The sequence below is a fragment of the Dromaius novaehollandiae genome, chromosome 6 (genome assembly GCF_036370855.1).
Source record: "Dromaius novaehollandiae isolate bDroNov1 chromosome 6, bDroNov1.hap1, whole genome shotgun sequence".
In the NCBI taxonomy this organism is placed as follows: Eukaryota; Metazoa; Chordata; class Aves; order Casuariiformes; family Dromaiidae; genus Dromaius; species Dromaius novaehollandiae.
In genome coordinates, this window is record NC_088103.1 from 39,634,165 (window position 1) to 39,648,514 (window position 14,350).

A 14,350-nucleotide genomic window follows, 5' to 3' on the forward strand; every position below is an offset into this window, starting at 1 on the left:
AGGAAAATTCACCCTCACAACTTAAATTAGCAGCAAATATTTCTGCAGCCAGATTGTGGCTGTGTAAATGAGAACTAGGCAAAGAAGGTTTATAATTAAAATCCTACCTGACAGTTCCAGAGGGTTTATTTTTCCTAAGCTTGTCTGGAAAGCACTTCATGGTATTTTCAAAGTAATGTAGTCACCCCACTTTTATTAAGGAAAGGTTTAGGGTGAGGGGGAGTGCCCACTGTTACTGAACACATGGGTTTTAATGAACCCAGCTGCACACATTTGGCCTGGAGAGAGGAGCTGGTGCTGCTCTTTAATAATGAGACCTCTTTAATAATATGAGCAAGAAGAGTTTAGGGGAGGTTGTGCAGCATGGTCAGTGGCAGGAAGCAGGTACTCATCTCATGGAAGCAGTGTTTGCAGTTTGCAGCACAGGACCCTCTACAGCTGGTGTGGGAAGGGCGAGCACGCACTGACCAAGCTGCCGACTCTAGTACAGGCTGAAAAAGTACTTAAATACACAGGCCTTGATCCTGCTCTGGGCAGAGACAGCTACTGACTTCAGCAGGAAGATTTGCTTCTCTCCGGTTCTGGGAAGAGCTGGGAACATACTGGGCCCTTAGCAAACCATGTATTTTTTTCTCAGTAACTGTCTTTCCATAGTTTCATCTGCAGGCTCTTACCAATTAATAAATGAAATGAATGAACAAAACACCCCAGCTCTTGCTACCTTTCTCAAGTGTCAGTTGCTCAGATGCCTTGGGAGTGTTGTCAGAGAAATAAGCATATACGTATCAGGCCTGAAGAGGAAAATCCACGTGCTGTACTTGTGTTGAGATTTGTGTGTGTGACCCAGAGAATCGGGATATCTGGAAGAGGTCTGCCTTAGGAATACTTTCACATACAGTACATACCAAGGCAGGAAGACTAATGCACTGAGCAACTAGTCAGCAGAATATAATTCTTTTAAGTTGTGCAGTGAAGGTGCAATGACTAATGTTGTGATGGGTGAGGGGGAGGAACAGCAGCTTCCCAGACCGATTTATCACAACGCCATGTATCTTTCTGCTGATGCTGTAGGCTAGCGCCAACTGCGCAACCAGGAAATGTAACTTCTGTGCTTGAGCTCTAAGCATCACCCAGAAACGCGACACTCAGGAAAGGGAGCAGCCAGCATTCTGTGCCATGACTCAGATCTCAAATCCAACCCTCGAGCCTGTCTGATAGTCTGTAAGATTTTCTTTTCAGTGCTAAAGAGAGGACGGCAGGGGTCTCGGCATATTCATTAAAACAGCCTACGTCTACCTTCTAACTGATTACCTCCAGCTGTGATAGAAGTCTAATAACTTTTCTCTAAAACTTAGACCATAATCCTACAAGTTCTTATGCATATGCTTAGCTATAAGCATAGATTATAAATCAGAAAGCTCTGCTTTCTGACCATCATCCAGTATGATCTGTTCTTGTGAGACCACTTTTAACTTCGCTCAGTAATTCCTGCCGCAAGCCCTTTATTTCTGGGTGAGCTAGAGGGCGTTTCGGAAAGGCACCCGATTCTGATTTAGAGCCTTCAAGTGGGGAAGGATCCCGCGAAGTGATTGCAGTAGTTAGCGATTCCCAACACTCGCACCGCGCGGCTGCCTCCCAGCCCTGCCCCCACGCACGGCGCGCAGCGCCCCGGCCCCGCCAGGCCCCGGCCCCGGGCGAGGCCTCTCCCCAGACTACGTTTCCCAGCGCCGCCCGGCGCGGCGGGAGGCGGGCGGAGGCCGGAAGCGGGGCGGGGGCCCAGCCCGGCGGGAGCATGGCCAGGCGGGAGGGCAGCGGCGCGCTGGGCGAGGCGGCCGACAGGCTCTTCTCCCTGAGCGGGCTGTTCGCCGTGTACAAGCCCAAGGGGCCCACCTCGGCCAGCGTGCTCAACCGGCTCAAGCAGAGGCTGCTGGCAGGTAGGCGGCAGCGGGGCTAAGCGTAGAGAGCTGCCGCGTGCGGCCGGAGGCCTCCGGGGCGGGGAGGCAGCCCCGCGCTCGGTGCGCTGGTGATAACGGGAGGGCGGCTGGGGCACGGGCGCGCCCCGCGCGCCGCCCCAGGAGCTGTCGAAGGCCGCGGTCAGACTGCGGCGAGGGTTCGCGCGCGGCTTGGGCGCTTCTGGGCCCCTGCGCCCGCCCGCCCGCCGGCTGCACCAGGCCCTTGGGCGTTCCGGGAGCTACCGCAGGGCTGGTCTGCGCTGTGCGCGGCGGCTCGCGGCGCGGGCGGGGGCGGGAGCCGCTCCGGGGTGCGTCCGGGCTGTCTGCGTGGGGCCGCTGAGGGCCCGCGAGGCTCGGCGCGGGCCGCCGGGTCACCTCCCCGCTCGCTCCTGGGGCAGGCGGCTTTCGTCACCCAAGGTGCAGCGTGATGGGAGCCCCGTCTTGGGCGGGGACGAGGTCTCGCCTCCGCGCCGGTCCCTGCGGAGGGCCCCCGCCCTGTGGCGAGCCCCGGGCGGCCGCGCCAGCATGGCGTCTGCGCCGCGGAGCGGCCGCGCGGCCCTCGGCTTCAGCTCCGCCGCTTTTTGCTGTTAAAAATAAAAAAATCACCAAACAAGTGGAAAACTCAGTGTTTCAACAGCTTTGGAAGTCCTGAGCGCGGTATGCCAGAGGTGGTTTTTCTGAAATAAAGGAAGGCTGGATTGTCTGGTGTCAGGGAAAGAAGTTTGACCATGGCACGGATACGGAGGAATCTGGCCCGGATTCTCTTCAAAAATGGACGTGGGGACTTGGCCACCTAATATGGCCTTGGGGTGCTGGCTGGTTGGGTGGAAACATAGGCTTTCGGACTGGTGGTTGCTCATTCAGGCTGAGGTGCTCCGTAGCCTCGGAGTTGGAGAGGCGCTCGCTTCGGTCCAGTGTTGTGTGGAAGAGACGGTGTCTTGGCAGGATGAGGTCCATTCCCTAATGTGGCATTGGGAAAACATACGTAGTGAAAAGCGTAACAAAGACAATAGTGTCGTTGTAAAACTTCAGAAATGGGAAAGGAGACTTGGAGTATTTTTAATACTTAGTACTAGTAAATGAGGGACAGCGGGCCCTGTGGAATTCATGGACTCATCAGCTGTATAAGAAATATGGTGGGTGAGATGCTCTCACAGCATGAAAGCAGCAGTAAACAAACTCAGTTCATTGCATAGTTTCCATGGGCTGCCTACATGCAAATGAACTTGGCCCATTACGTGCAAGTAAATGCAGCAAGAACGATCAGATTATCTGGCATAAGGTTTGTATATGATAGATTATTTCAGGGACTGTGCTGCTAATTTGTGTGTGCTTTGTTAATGAAACTTCACAGGTGAACAGTCTGCCGTAGTTTTTCAAGTAGTTTTCTCTGAAAGTCTTTTTATAGTGCTGTGTAAGACTTGCTGTTTTCATGTAGATTATAATCTTGAAAATTGTTTGAGTTTAGGAATGGGTCCAGGTGAATCATTGGTCTTACTCAGTACAGCAATTCTTGCACTACTAATTCATGGTTTAAATGATTTATTTTCATCTCTTTTAGCAATGTGGAAATACATGTTATTTTTTCTATGTTCTGAGGTCATCCTCTAATGCCTCTTTTCCACTTCTATTTGCAGAAGCTGGTGTGCAAACAAATGGGAACAAAAGAAAGAAACAGATTTTGAAAATTGGACATGGTGGAACTTTGGACAGTGCAGCTACAGGAGTTCTGGGTAATGAAAAATATAAACGCAGTCATAGAAAGATGACTTGAGCAAACATTTTTGTGCCTACATAAAATCGGAGGTGGAAGAATGATTTGGGATGCAGATGGCAGGCTGTGTGGTTTTGGGGGAAGGAAGGGTTAGTAGAGAAGAGTAGTCAAGGGTAAGCTTCTGCTATGTATACTCTTATATGCATATAACATGTTGCTGAATAGAAGGGGATTTTTTTCCCCACTTCCTCAAATAACCTGTGAAAATATAGGATCTTGTGTAATGAGTTATTCTAACTTCTAAATTGCCTCAGGAATTGATGATTTTGTTTAGTTAAACTGAGGATTTCCCACTGATAATTTTGATAATGTTCTGAAGTATTTGTTAGTAAGATAATGCATTTCTGGGATTTTGAAGGGAGTTGTTTGGGTTTATAATACTTTCCAAATGAAAGATGAGTAAGACGAATTCAGCTGCTACTTTTTTGAGGATCAGCATGGAAGTAGGAAACGGAAGTGAAAACTATCCTGTCTAGTAAAAAAGAGTCATCAAAGAGATTCTGTGTTTTAGTTTTTGTAGTGATTTATCAGATCCCTTTATTTTTAACAAAGAACAGGATGTGTCAATTGCTTGGGTTGAAAAACCAGCTGTGGGCCTGATGATTGGCCTGGATTATGCCCATATCACACGTTGTCACCAATAGTTTTGTTGATGCGTAACATAGAAACTACAGCTTGCTTTAATTCTAGCTTTGTTGCTCTGCTAAACTAAAAGAAAATCGGAAATAATTTTTTGGTAATGGAATAATTTTTTTGGTACTGAAAGGCAACAGGTGCAACTATGAATATGCACTGGGAGTAGCTCCATTGAGCTCTGATGTAATGAATTATCAGGGAGAGCTGTGTTTCAGAGGAATGTTATTTGCTGAGTCTATTGCTAGTAGAGACACATATGTTGGTAACTGTCTTTCTCTGCCACCTGTGCACTTTGTAAAATGTAACCTTTGTGGGCTAGAAGTAAGTACTAGCTCTTCTTGCAATTTCCTGAACTATGGCCAGTCACCAGAGAATACTGTGTGTATTGCTGAAGTGGACATTTTCCTTTTACACAGATGTTCCCATTGAGCATGCTGCTACTCATTGTGGGAAGTCAACAGCATTGATCCAGAGGAAAAGAAAAATCATTCATGCTTTTTAATTGCTTCTCCCACTGTTTTCTGATATCCAGCAGTCTCTAAGGCCAGCCCCTGTGGCATGAGAAAAAGTACACGAGCTTGGTGTGTTTGGTAAAGGCAGAAAAGTGCATCACCTTAATATGCTATGGATCGATCCAAAAAGGCACAGGATGTTTCATTTCAAAACACAGAGAAAAATCAATGGTAGCTAGATTGGAAAGGACAAAACTGGAGAGGAGTGGGAAGGGGAATGTACTCAAATTTCTTAAGGCTCGGATAAAGTAATGAGGAGAGGGGGAAGGACTTAATAGAATCAAGCTATTCAGAAAATGAGTGTGCTGCTGCTTAACATGGGGTGGTGGGGCAGGAAGCTTTCTTTTCTCATGCACAATAGCATAATAAAAATATATATTTGTTGAAAACTTCTGACTGTTCTTTCTTGATCTTTACTGCTGTTTCCTGAATTTCATGTATTGCAGTTATTCATGCAAATCTCTGTTCATGTGAATTAGTTAATATCAAGTCTTGCTAGTGTGCAAGTGTACTGCAAATAACTGGGCCGTGCTTTTTGTCAGAAGATACGCTTGTATATTTCTTTTTCTACTTACAGCAGGTGTAGATGAGGAAGGACCTTGGAGACAGAGATCAGTGATCTGTGGCAGAGGCCAGGTTTTGAATGGCATGTGGTGGCCCTGCAGTGGTGTGTGGGGAGCCTGGAGTGACTGCCAGATCTGAGAGGCGAGATCTTTTGTCTTTGCCCATCTGTAGCTTCTGTTGTATTTGGAAGGTGGTGGGAGCTGGGAGTTGTGCTTCTTCCTGTTAACTCTTCCATTTTAGATAGGAGAAGCAAGAAATAGGTCAAGTTTGAATGACTTGCTTCTTTTAATATCAGCCTAGGACTGTGGCTCTAGTTTAATAATGTGTTTCTTGCTGTGTAATTTGAATTGTAAGTATTTTCCTTGTTTTGGTATAGCAATAATGAACGATGCCTCCATAGTAAAAGAAAAGGTGAAAAAATAGAATTGAAAGCTAGTGGTGAAGTTTTTGATCATGTTTTTGAAAACAAGCACATATCTGTAATGTGTGTGCTACCTTATGAAAGGAAGATTGGAGAATGTAATTTCCCATACTGGGAGTCCTCTGCCCTAGGAAATTCTAAAACTATTTATAAAAAGGCATATGTGAGTGAGTGATGGTAACTCCTTTGAAACTGAAGTAGCTATTATGTAAGCTAAGTAGAAAATGCCATTCAAGAAGCAGTTTAGAGACTGGCAAAATAGAAGTGTAAAATTCAGTTAAACTGTATGTTCTCTATAGTCTAGCCAGGTTAGTTTTTATCTCCTTTCAATAGTACACGTGCTACACAAGCTAATGGTTAACAGGGGAAATTGTTAGCATCTTGTTAACGAAAGCATCCAATGTCTCTTTAAAATTATTCCAATGAATCTCTTGACATTCCAGCAAATTTCAGCTCACCAGTTATGTTGAAGTGTCAGTGATGTCATCCTGTTGCAAGGGAAGTGCTTGACTGTAAAGTTTCATCTGTGCGTTTATCTCCTTTTCTCAGCCTTGTTGCTGCCCTTTACGAACTGCTGAATATGACAAGAACAGGCTGAACTAAAGGCATACAAAAGTGCAAGCACAGGGACGTATATGAGTGTAGAAACCCTGAGGGGAAAAAGGGATAAGTAATTGAAAGTAAGAAAAAGTCTACTGAGTTTCAGAGTAAAGATTAAGAAGCATTAGTATCAGAGCACAAGTTTGTGAAGAACAAATATGTCTAAGGATTCATTATCTGGTTTGGTGCTTCTAGTACTGGCTCCTGGTTGACACAAAGCTGACTTCCTACAAGCTTCCTTAACCCCTGTAATTTTATTGAAATCAAGGGCATGAGCTGTTATGTATTCCATGTTTTGTATGTGAAAGTAATTTCCTTCTGAAATTCGGTGAAGGTGAAGTCAACCCTGTGTTATCCTGATAGTAAAATAATTTCAGAATCACTTCTTCATTTCTCATTAGTGATACATCTCTTTTTGTGTGTGACATAATAGAGAATTTTGTAATGCATTACTAGCATGGTGATATGTTCTTACAAATGTATGTAGTGACAGTGTATCTGACTTTTCATTGTTTCCCATCTTCCTTATTTCTTCTGATTGCTGTATGTGGAAGAAATCAATGGAAAAAGTAATTCAAGGAAAACATCTTGTTGTGAAATGCTTTAAAGTAAAATCTGTATTTTTCTACTTCTTATATGAAAAGCTGACTGTTGCTTTGCAAAATACAGATTTAAGACTGAAAAGAAATGATCTGTACATACATATTAGTAGGAGGATTTGCTTATAAAAGATCTTTGTTGGAGACAGTGGGACCTTACAACTATTTTGCTTTCTTGCTATGACCCTGATAAACTATTTCATTATACTATCTTGGCTGTATTACTCTTGGCCACTAATAACTAAATAGCCCATTTAAAGGTTACAGTGAAGGCAAGATTCGTTACTAGTGAGCCAAAGCCTTCATCATACCAGAGACAGAGTTAATTGCGCTATCCATTTCTTTGGTGATTAAAAGGTAAATAAATCTAGAGGTGAAATTAAAGCATTTTAACAATAGGTGAATATCTTCTGCTTTAGAATTTTTTGTTCTTCTGCTAATCCCATGTTGTTTGAGTATCAGAGATCTTTTTCTCATAAGCATTGACCCTCTTCGTATACTAACAGATCATGAAAGGCCGTATTTCTGACTAACATAATATTTAGCAGTGATTGGTGTTGCAAAGCTGGTTTTGAAGTGGAATGCTGTGACATTTCTCTTTCTGTCTTTGCAGTGGTTGGTATTGGAAAAGGAACAAAAATGCTGAGGGCTATATTGGCAGGTTCCAAGGTAAGAAAGGCTAAACTAGTTGTATTTTCTTTTTTTTTTTTTCTTTTAAACAAAGAACTGCATCATCATACAAGTATCTCAGATATCCAGGGTATTTAGTTTAAGTGTATATATTTAACCAGAAGTTTGATATTAAGACTTTGACATCCAGACTGTTCATTTAAAAAAAATTTTTTTTTGTCTTGGGATTCTAAGAGAATGTTAATAAAGATCAAATTTCTATTTTATTGGAAGATTTCTTTAACATTTCGGTGTTTTCAGCAAAAATGTAGAAGTGATCTTCATTCTTTTCTCTCTTCTTAAATGCTTTGACATCTGAAGAGTTACCTTTTAGAATACTTCTTGTTGGGGATTGTTGCAGTTTGTGGCTTGCTTAGGGTGGTGCTCTACAAAGACATGGATAGGCACATGTAGGAAGCTGAAGGTAACAAAAGTCCTGTGGCTGCATCAGATTATCCAGATTGGAGCCTTGATGGATAGGAATCTTATTCATGGCTGCTTTTGACTAGTGACACTACTACCTTGACATGTGAATGCGCTCTAGATTGTAGGTATTGTATACACAAACAAGTGTGTGTACTCCAAGAATAATCTGCCGGCATTGATTCTTCCTCTGCAAGTAAAATCCTGCAGTTTTAGCCATTAATTTTAAAGGAGAAGTTTAGGCAAGAATGGCAGATGTAGAGATCAATTAAGCCTTCCAAATTTCATCTTATATTCAGGGAAAGTCAATACTGGACTCAACAAATTGACAGCTTTTCTAACACATTTTATTCTGCTTTTTTCCCTCATTTGAGTCTGATCAGAACCTTTTTGCTATTTTTAGATGCTGAAGTAGTAACTTGAGGTGTGGAATCTGATTGATAATGCTCAGTTTGACTCAAAGGAAAATAATGCAACAGGAAAGAATACCACACCAGAAGAAAAAGCTGTAGTTGCAGAGTCTGGTCCAAAATTTATTATAGTCAGTGTCAGTCTCTCTACTGACTGTAGTGGGTTTGCATTTGATATATAGGACCAAATTTCAGAGATATTTGGGAGCTGAAATGTGCAGTAAGCAGCTGGAGCTGGATTTACAGTGGAATTGCAAGGAGATGATAAATTCAACATGTAGGTCCTCAAAACCCCTTCTGAACACTTTAGATGTCTCATTTCTTCTCATAAACATCTACATTTCTCCTGTTCACAATGGACAAAACAGATTAAAATTAATCTGTGATTATAACAGATGGTTGCATAGGAAAAACAAATCCATTTTTAGTCTTTGCAAATTCAAGCAAAAGTTAGCAATTCATCTAAAGCCACCTCCAGCTTTTCCCATCTAGTCTGACCAGTGCTCACATCCCTGTGTTGCTGGGAATTGGGAGACAAGAGCCCGAAAGTATCCAGGAGGAGCATCCTGCAGCACTGAATGCTGCTTTCTCAGCAGCTTCTCTCCTTTTCACCCAATGCTGCTGAAAACTTGATAAATTTAAACAGTCTATAGTTTAATTGGCTTTTTGATTATCAGTTCAACAGTCATGCACAGAAGCACTTAAACCATGATATCCTTGCTCTTTTCTGTTGAAGCTGTATCACTCTGTATAGAATACTTCAATGTTGGTTGCATTTCAGGAATTTCACAGAAGTTTTTGTATGTTCCTGCCCTCCAGCATGTCTGTCCTAACCACTGGGATGGAGAGTTCTTCTGTCCCCGGCTTAGTTGATCCTTCCGTGTCATCTCCTGTCGTATCCTCTGAGTTTTTCATAAGACAGCTGCCTAAATGAGGCCAGTACTGTCTCTGGGAGAAGACTATGGCTGAATTCTGGAAGGAGAGGTGCTGCTCTGCAGCTGTAGAGGTTAAAGTTCCTAGCCCTCATTAGGAAATGATTCTTTCTTTCAGCACTTAACTACTTCTGGAAGTGCTAACCTCTTACCACCTGCCTTCTCCCTTTTAAGACCTTTTCAATTAAGGAAAGGCATCGAGTTACTTAGCTAAATTAAGTTGCTGTAGCTAAACTTTTTTTTTAATTTTTTTTAAACACCACCACAAGCAATTCTGGTATCTCGTAGGTTGATATTCACAGTGGAAACAGCTATGGTGGAGGAAATAGTTTCCACCCTTTTGACTGAAGAGAGCATGCACAAGCTCTTTGGTGACTTTACTGCGAAGTCCAGCAGCCAGTGTGAGTCATATTTGTTCAAACTTTGTGCCCAGATAGCTTAAGAAGGCTTACAGCTGCTGCTGATGGGCAAGGGATGGGAACACAGAGGAGGAATGGACAGCGGGAGGGCAGTAGGTAAGCTGCCTCAGCTAGATCCATCAGCTCTCACCTGACCTAAGATTGGTATAGGCTGTGGCACATGATTCAGTGAGGTGAGCAAAGGTACATCAGCTCGTCCACTGCAATTGTGCTCTGACACGTCAGTGAGCGCAAGGTAGCTTACACATCAGTGCCAGGTGGCATGGCAGTCATGAGCTTTCATTTGGAGCTTGTCTGTCTCTGCTTTCCTATTTTGTATTTATACTTTGATAAATTAGGCACACAGTAACTTGAGAGGCTTAAATGCAGTAAAGTATCTGCCTTTGTTTTTGGGTTTTTTGACCATGCTGACAACAAAGCCTTATAATGTAGTGAGAGATCTGATATCAATAAATCCACGACTGTCTAAATATCACTGAATAGTTTTTCACATCCCACGCAATGTGCTGTGAATCTAAACTCTTATTTCATCTTTTTTACTGTTGTGGATGATAAAGTGTATGCTAAGGAGTGTGATGCTTTTCCTGTGTTGTTTACTGCTCTAAAGATTTGGCTGAACTGGATGAGCTTCTCTGGTTAGAATCTACTTTTTGATTATGGGAGCGTATTTTGTAAAGAAATAGTTCAGTCTATCATTGCTGGCAGCAGAGCTATGCTGAGTGGCCAAAACGTATGTTACTGCAGTAAACTCCATATGGTGGCTCTGTCAGAGATTGGACTATTTCTGAATTTTTCCCAAACATTGTGTGAAACTTTCCTGACTCTGTGTGGCAGCTCTGAACATTATCACTTGATTTGCTACTCATAAACATTTTACAGGGATTTTACTCTTTCATGGTAAGTCTAATTCTCCACTGGTGCTCCGCTGGTTTGACCTCCTTACGGATTAACTCAAAACAAATAGAATGTGCAGCCAAAGGCAATACCTACTTAGTGTTCCAAATTTCTCATGGAATTCTTAATATTTATCCAGAAATAAAAATATGTGCAAACTGGCTTAGGTTTTATTTGTTTGCCCTGTTTTGTTTCAAATGTTCCAAGTGAGGGGGAGAATGCTGAATCCTCTTGGATCTGGAATGGAAATGCTGAGCATTTAGTACATGCTCTGTAGTAGAATCACTTCTTTCTTGCATTCTGAGATTTTGTGCTTGGACTTCTTGCCCTGCATTGTTTTGAGGGACATTCTGTTTTCTTGTGCTTGCAGAATGAAGGTAGTAGAGAGAATATTTTCTGTTTCACCAGTAAAATGAGTATGATGAGAGCAGTCCAATTTTTATCATGATAAATTGCTTCTGAAGGACTCAGGCTTGTGGGTGGACTAGTGTGTCTGAAACACAATGTAGAAGTGATGTTTTCAGGCAAACCAGTTAAGGACTGCTAGCTAGTAGCAAAGTTTCCAAAGTGATAATCTTGTTTTCAAACCTGTTATCTGCCAGTATGTGCTGTAACATAGAAACTATGATGGAAAAGATCAGGAACTCATCAGAGAAGGAAAAAAAGGCTAGCAGTAAGCAAGGAAATTCTTCATTATTCTGATACTTTCCATTGGGAGGAGATGTCTTCCAAAACATACAGCCTTTACTTCCAGGTGGAATAAGTGTAATTGAAATTTTCAGACTTTAGTTCCATGTTTAATTTGCAAATTTTACAGTGAGGTAACACCTGGGTTCACCCCAAGAGAGTTTCATTTGAGTGCGAATGAGGCCAGAAGTCAGCCATCTCAACCTGTGCTTGAAATCGCTGGCTCCTGATGAGCTGAAAGCCTGGGCGTTTTGTTTTTATTTGAGAATGCAACTTCTTGTTATGGTCTTCTCTTAATCTGAAACCCAGAAGCTCAGTAGCTTGTGGGGAATTGTCAGAGTACTTTGTGTTGTTTGCACAAACTTGGGTAGAGACTAGTTAAAATAGAAAATTCGATCTCAGAAGTTGTGGCTTCTCCAGACTAAAACAGTCAGAAAAAACCACCACTGGATAGGATAAAATCCAAAGTCCAAATCATCCTGAATGCTAGAGAGAGAAAAAGACATTATAGGCAGGAAAAAAATACAACGTAAGTGACCTGGTATGTGACAACTTAAATTCATTAAAATTGGAAGAACCTGAGTTCATGTGAATCCTGAATGGGAAAGGGATACCAGTTCAGTGATCAGGTCTCAAAAGTTGCCCAAGTTCCACTTGTATCCCATGAAAATAGGGCGTGCTTTAGAAATATTTGGTTCAACATCACTTATAACATGGGAATTTCTAATAGACCTGTAAGTTATTGTTGCAGCAGGATTCCTGGATGTGTGTACTGCAGAATTGTTTCTCTAGAGTGTTGGCACCAGCTGCTGCGGAAATAGGTGACCAGAAAGAAGCTTGTTTCTTTACCTACTGTGATTATCTTATTGTCCTAAGAGATTGGCCTTTAATTTATATCGCTTAACTTCTCAAGCATAAAGGTTGCTAGCTTTCTCCATGAATTCATTTTTTGAATTCTAAGTCCTTAGCTTCCATCTTTTGGCAGTGAGTTCAATGAATTAATAATGTGTTAAAAAACATCATCTAGCTCTTTTAAGGAGCAGAACCAGTGAAGTCTTTTCCTGTGACTGTTTACAGCTTGTTAAACACTACCGCATGTGTACCCTTTGGTATCCAGTCATACATTTGAGTTTCCTCTAAAGCCTTTTTCTTAGTGAAAGCTTCAACAGATTTATTTATCAATTCATTTTCAGGAGGTTTACAAGAGCGCAGTATCTTTGAGACTTCGCTTCCTCTCCCAGATTTAGTTAACATTAGCCAAGGATTTAGAAATAGAGAACATTTGTGTGTGTGCGTTAACATGGTGTACATGGTGTTTCATAGGGAAATCCTATTTTTTTAGCTTCCTTTTTTTTCTTTTTAAAAATGAATTTCAAAAGCAGTTTGTGCTCCAGTTCATGTATCTGAATTATGAGTGCAAGAAAATTGAAGCCTTGACTTTCTTTTTGAAGGACTCATTGTGGTGTGTGCTCTTACTTTTCACAATAAAAATTTTTCCACAGTATCAGCAACTGAGCTCTTGTATTCTTTTGGAGCTGGTAAAATGCAAACTACTTATTTATATAGTGCATAGCAATGTGTTCTGTTTTCTTTCTCATATTCTGATACTTTTAAACATTCTCTTGGCAGGGCAAGGTGTGTGGGTAGTGGTAATGCAATTATTAGACGAACTGTTGTAAGAAAAATTAGACAGGCTTTTGGATGTGTAAGACTTTTCTCAAGTCTAAAATAGAAGCCATGGATTTTAAAGCTAAATGTAATTTCAGGTTTGTTTAGAGTTTAGTGAAGTAGATACTATTTAGACCATTTCTTAAAGAAAAAGTATTAAATACTTGTGAAGGTGGTATACCAACAATTATGGGTAGGCAGGCAGTAATAATAGGTAAGACCCCAAGACCCAAGGTCAGATGGGCTAAGTTTTATTATCCGATCAAATAAAACTGAGCAAGAAAACAGTGCATCTTATATTGGGGATAACTAGGTTCTCATTCACAACCTTGCTGGCCAGGCTTCAAGTCACAAGGCAAGCAGAATTGCTGTTGCTTGTTTGATGATTCTTCAGTTCACATCTTTCTTGTGTTCACCAATGTTTTTATTGGGCTTATGCTTCCAAATAGTGCTATTATCATATCTGACTGTCTTGGAGGAATACAACTACAACTGTATTGTTTGCTCTTTAGCACTTTCCCTAAGAAATTTTTCAACTGCAACATCTTCTCTTGTTTGTCACACTTTTTTTGTGGGGGGAGTGGGGGGGATCCCCCCATTCTCATGCCTTTTTGCTTAAGGTCCCATCCACAATAACAAAGCGTCTGACTGAATTTTTTTCTCTGTTTACACTGAGATGGGAGAGAGGTAAGATGCTCATTTAAGCAAAATGGAGTGTTGCTACACAAAATGTCATTACTTTGCCTGTGTTCAAGCCCAGAGAGATTATTGTTTCCCTCACAAGGGAGGTGGGAGGGGAAGGAAAGAGGTAAGGTTATCTCCTAGGGGAAGGAGAGCCTGGTAGATTATGCGTTGTGGAACTGGGAGGTTAGTGTGAAGTAAGATTGTAATGTGCCATATATCCAGTATATCTATTGAGTCTGTGTTTTTTTTCTGAACCCAGTGAAATTACAAATTTTAGTTTGCAGGCTTGTTTTGAAAGGTGTTTTGTAGGTTTCCCTTGAGGAACAGGACTGACAGATCAGAGATGGAGTGAATGTTCTTTGAGATATGTTAATCCACAGGCAGATGGATGTGTTTCAGCCCTTACAGATACTCCTAGCATACAGTGGTTGCTTAATTTCACCCATTATTTACCATTTGGTGCACTCAATGAAGTTTATTACATTCCTGAAATACAGGTAAAGGAC

The 14,350-nt window shown here is 41.8% G+C and overlaps 1 protein-coding gene across 1 annotated transcript in view; it reads left to right on the forward strand.

Annotated features, from left to right (window-relative positions):
• The first annotated feature begins 1,725 nt into the window (after positions 1-1,725).
• Positions 1,726-14,350, forward strand: part of TRUB1 (TruB pseudouridine synthase family member 1) — a 29,389-nt gene continuing 16,764 nt past the window's right edge. Inside the window, exons 1-3 of the mRNA XM_026096161.2 lie at positions 1,726-1,934; positions 3,590-3,685; positions 7,672-7,727. Coding sequence (XP_025951946.2) covers positions 1,793-1,934; positions 3,590-3,685; positions 7,672-7,727 — 294 coding nt within the window. The 5' untranslated portion in view covers positions 1,726-1,792. The remainder of the gene's footprint in view (positions 1,935-3,589; positions 3,686-7,671; positions 7,728-14,350) is intronic.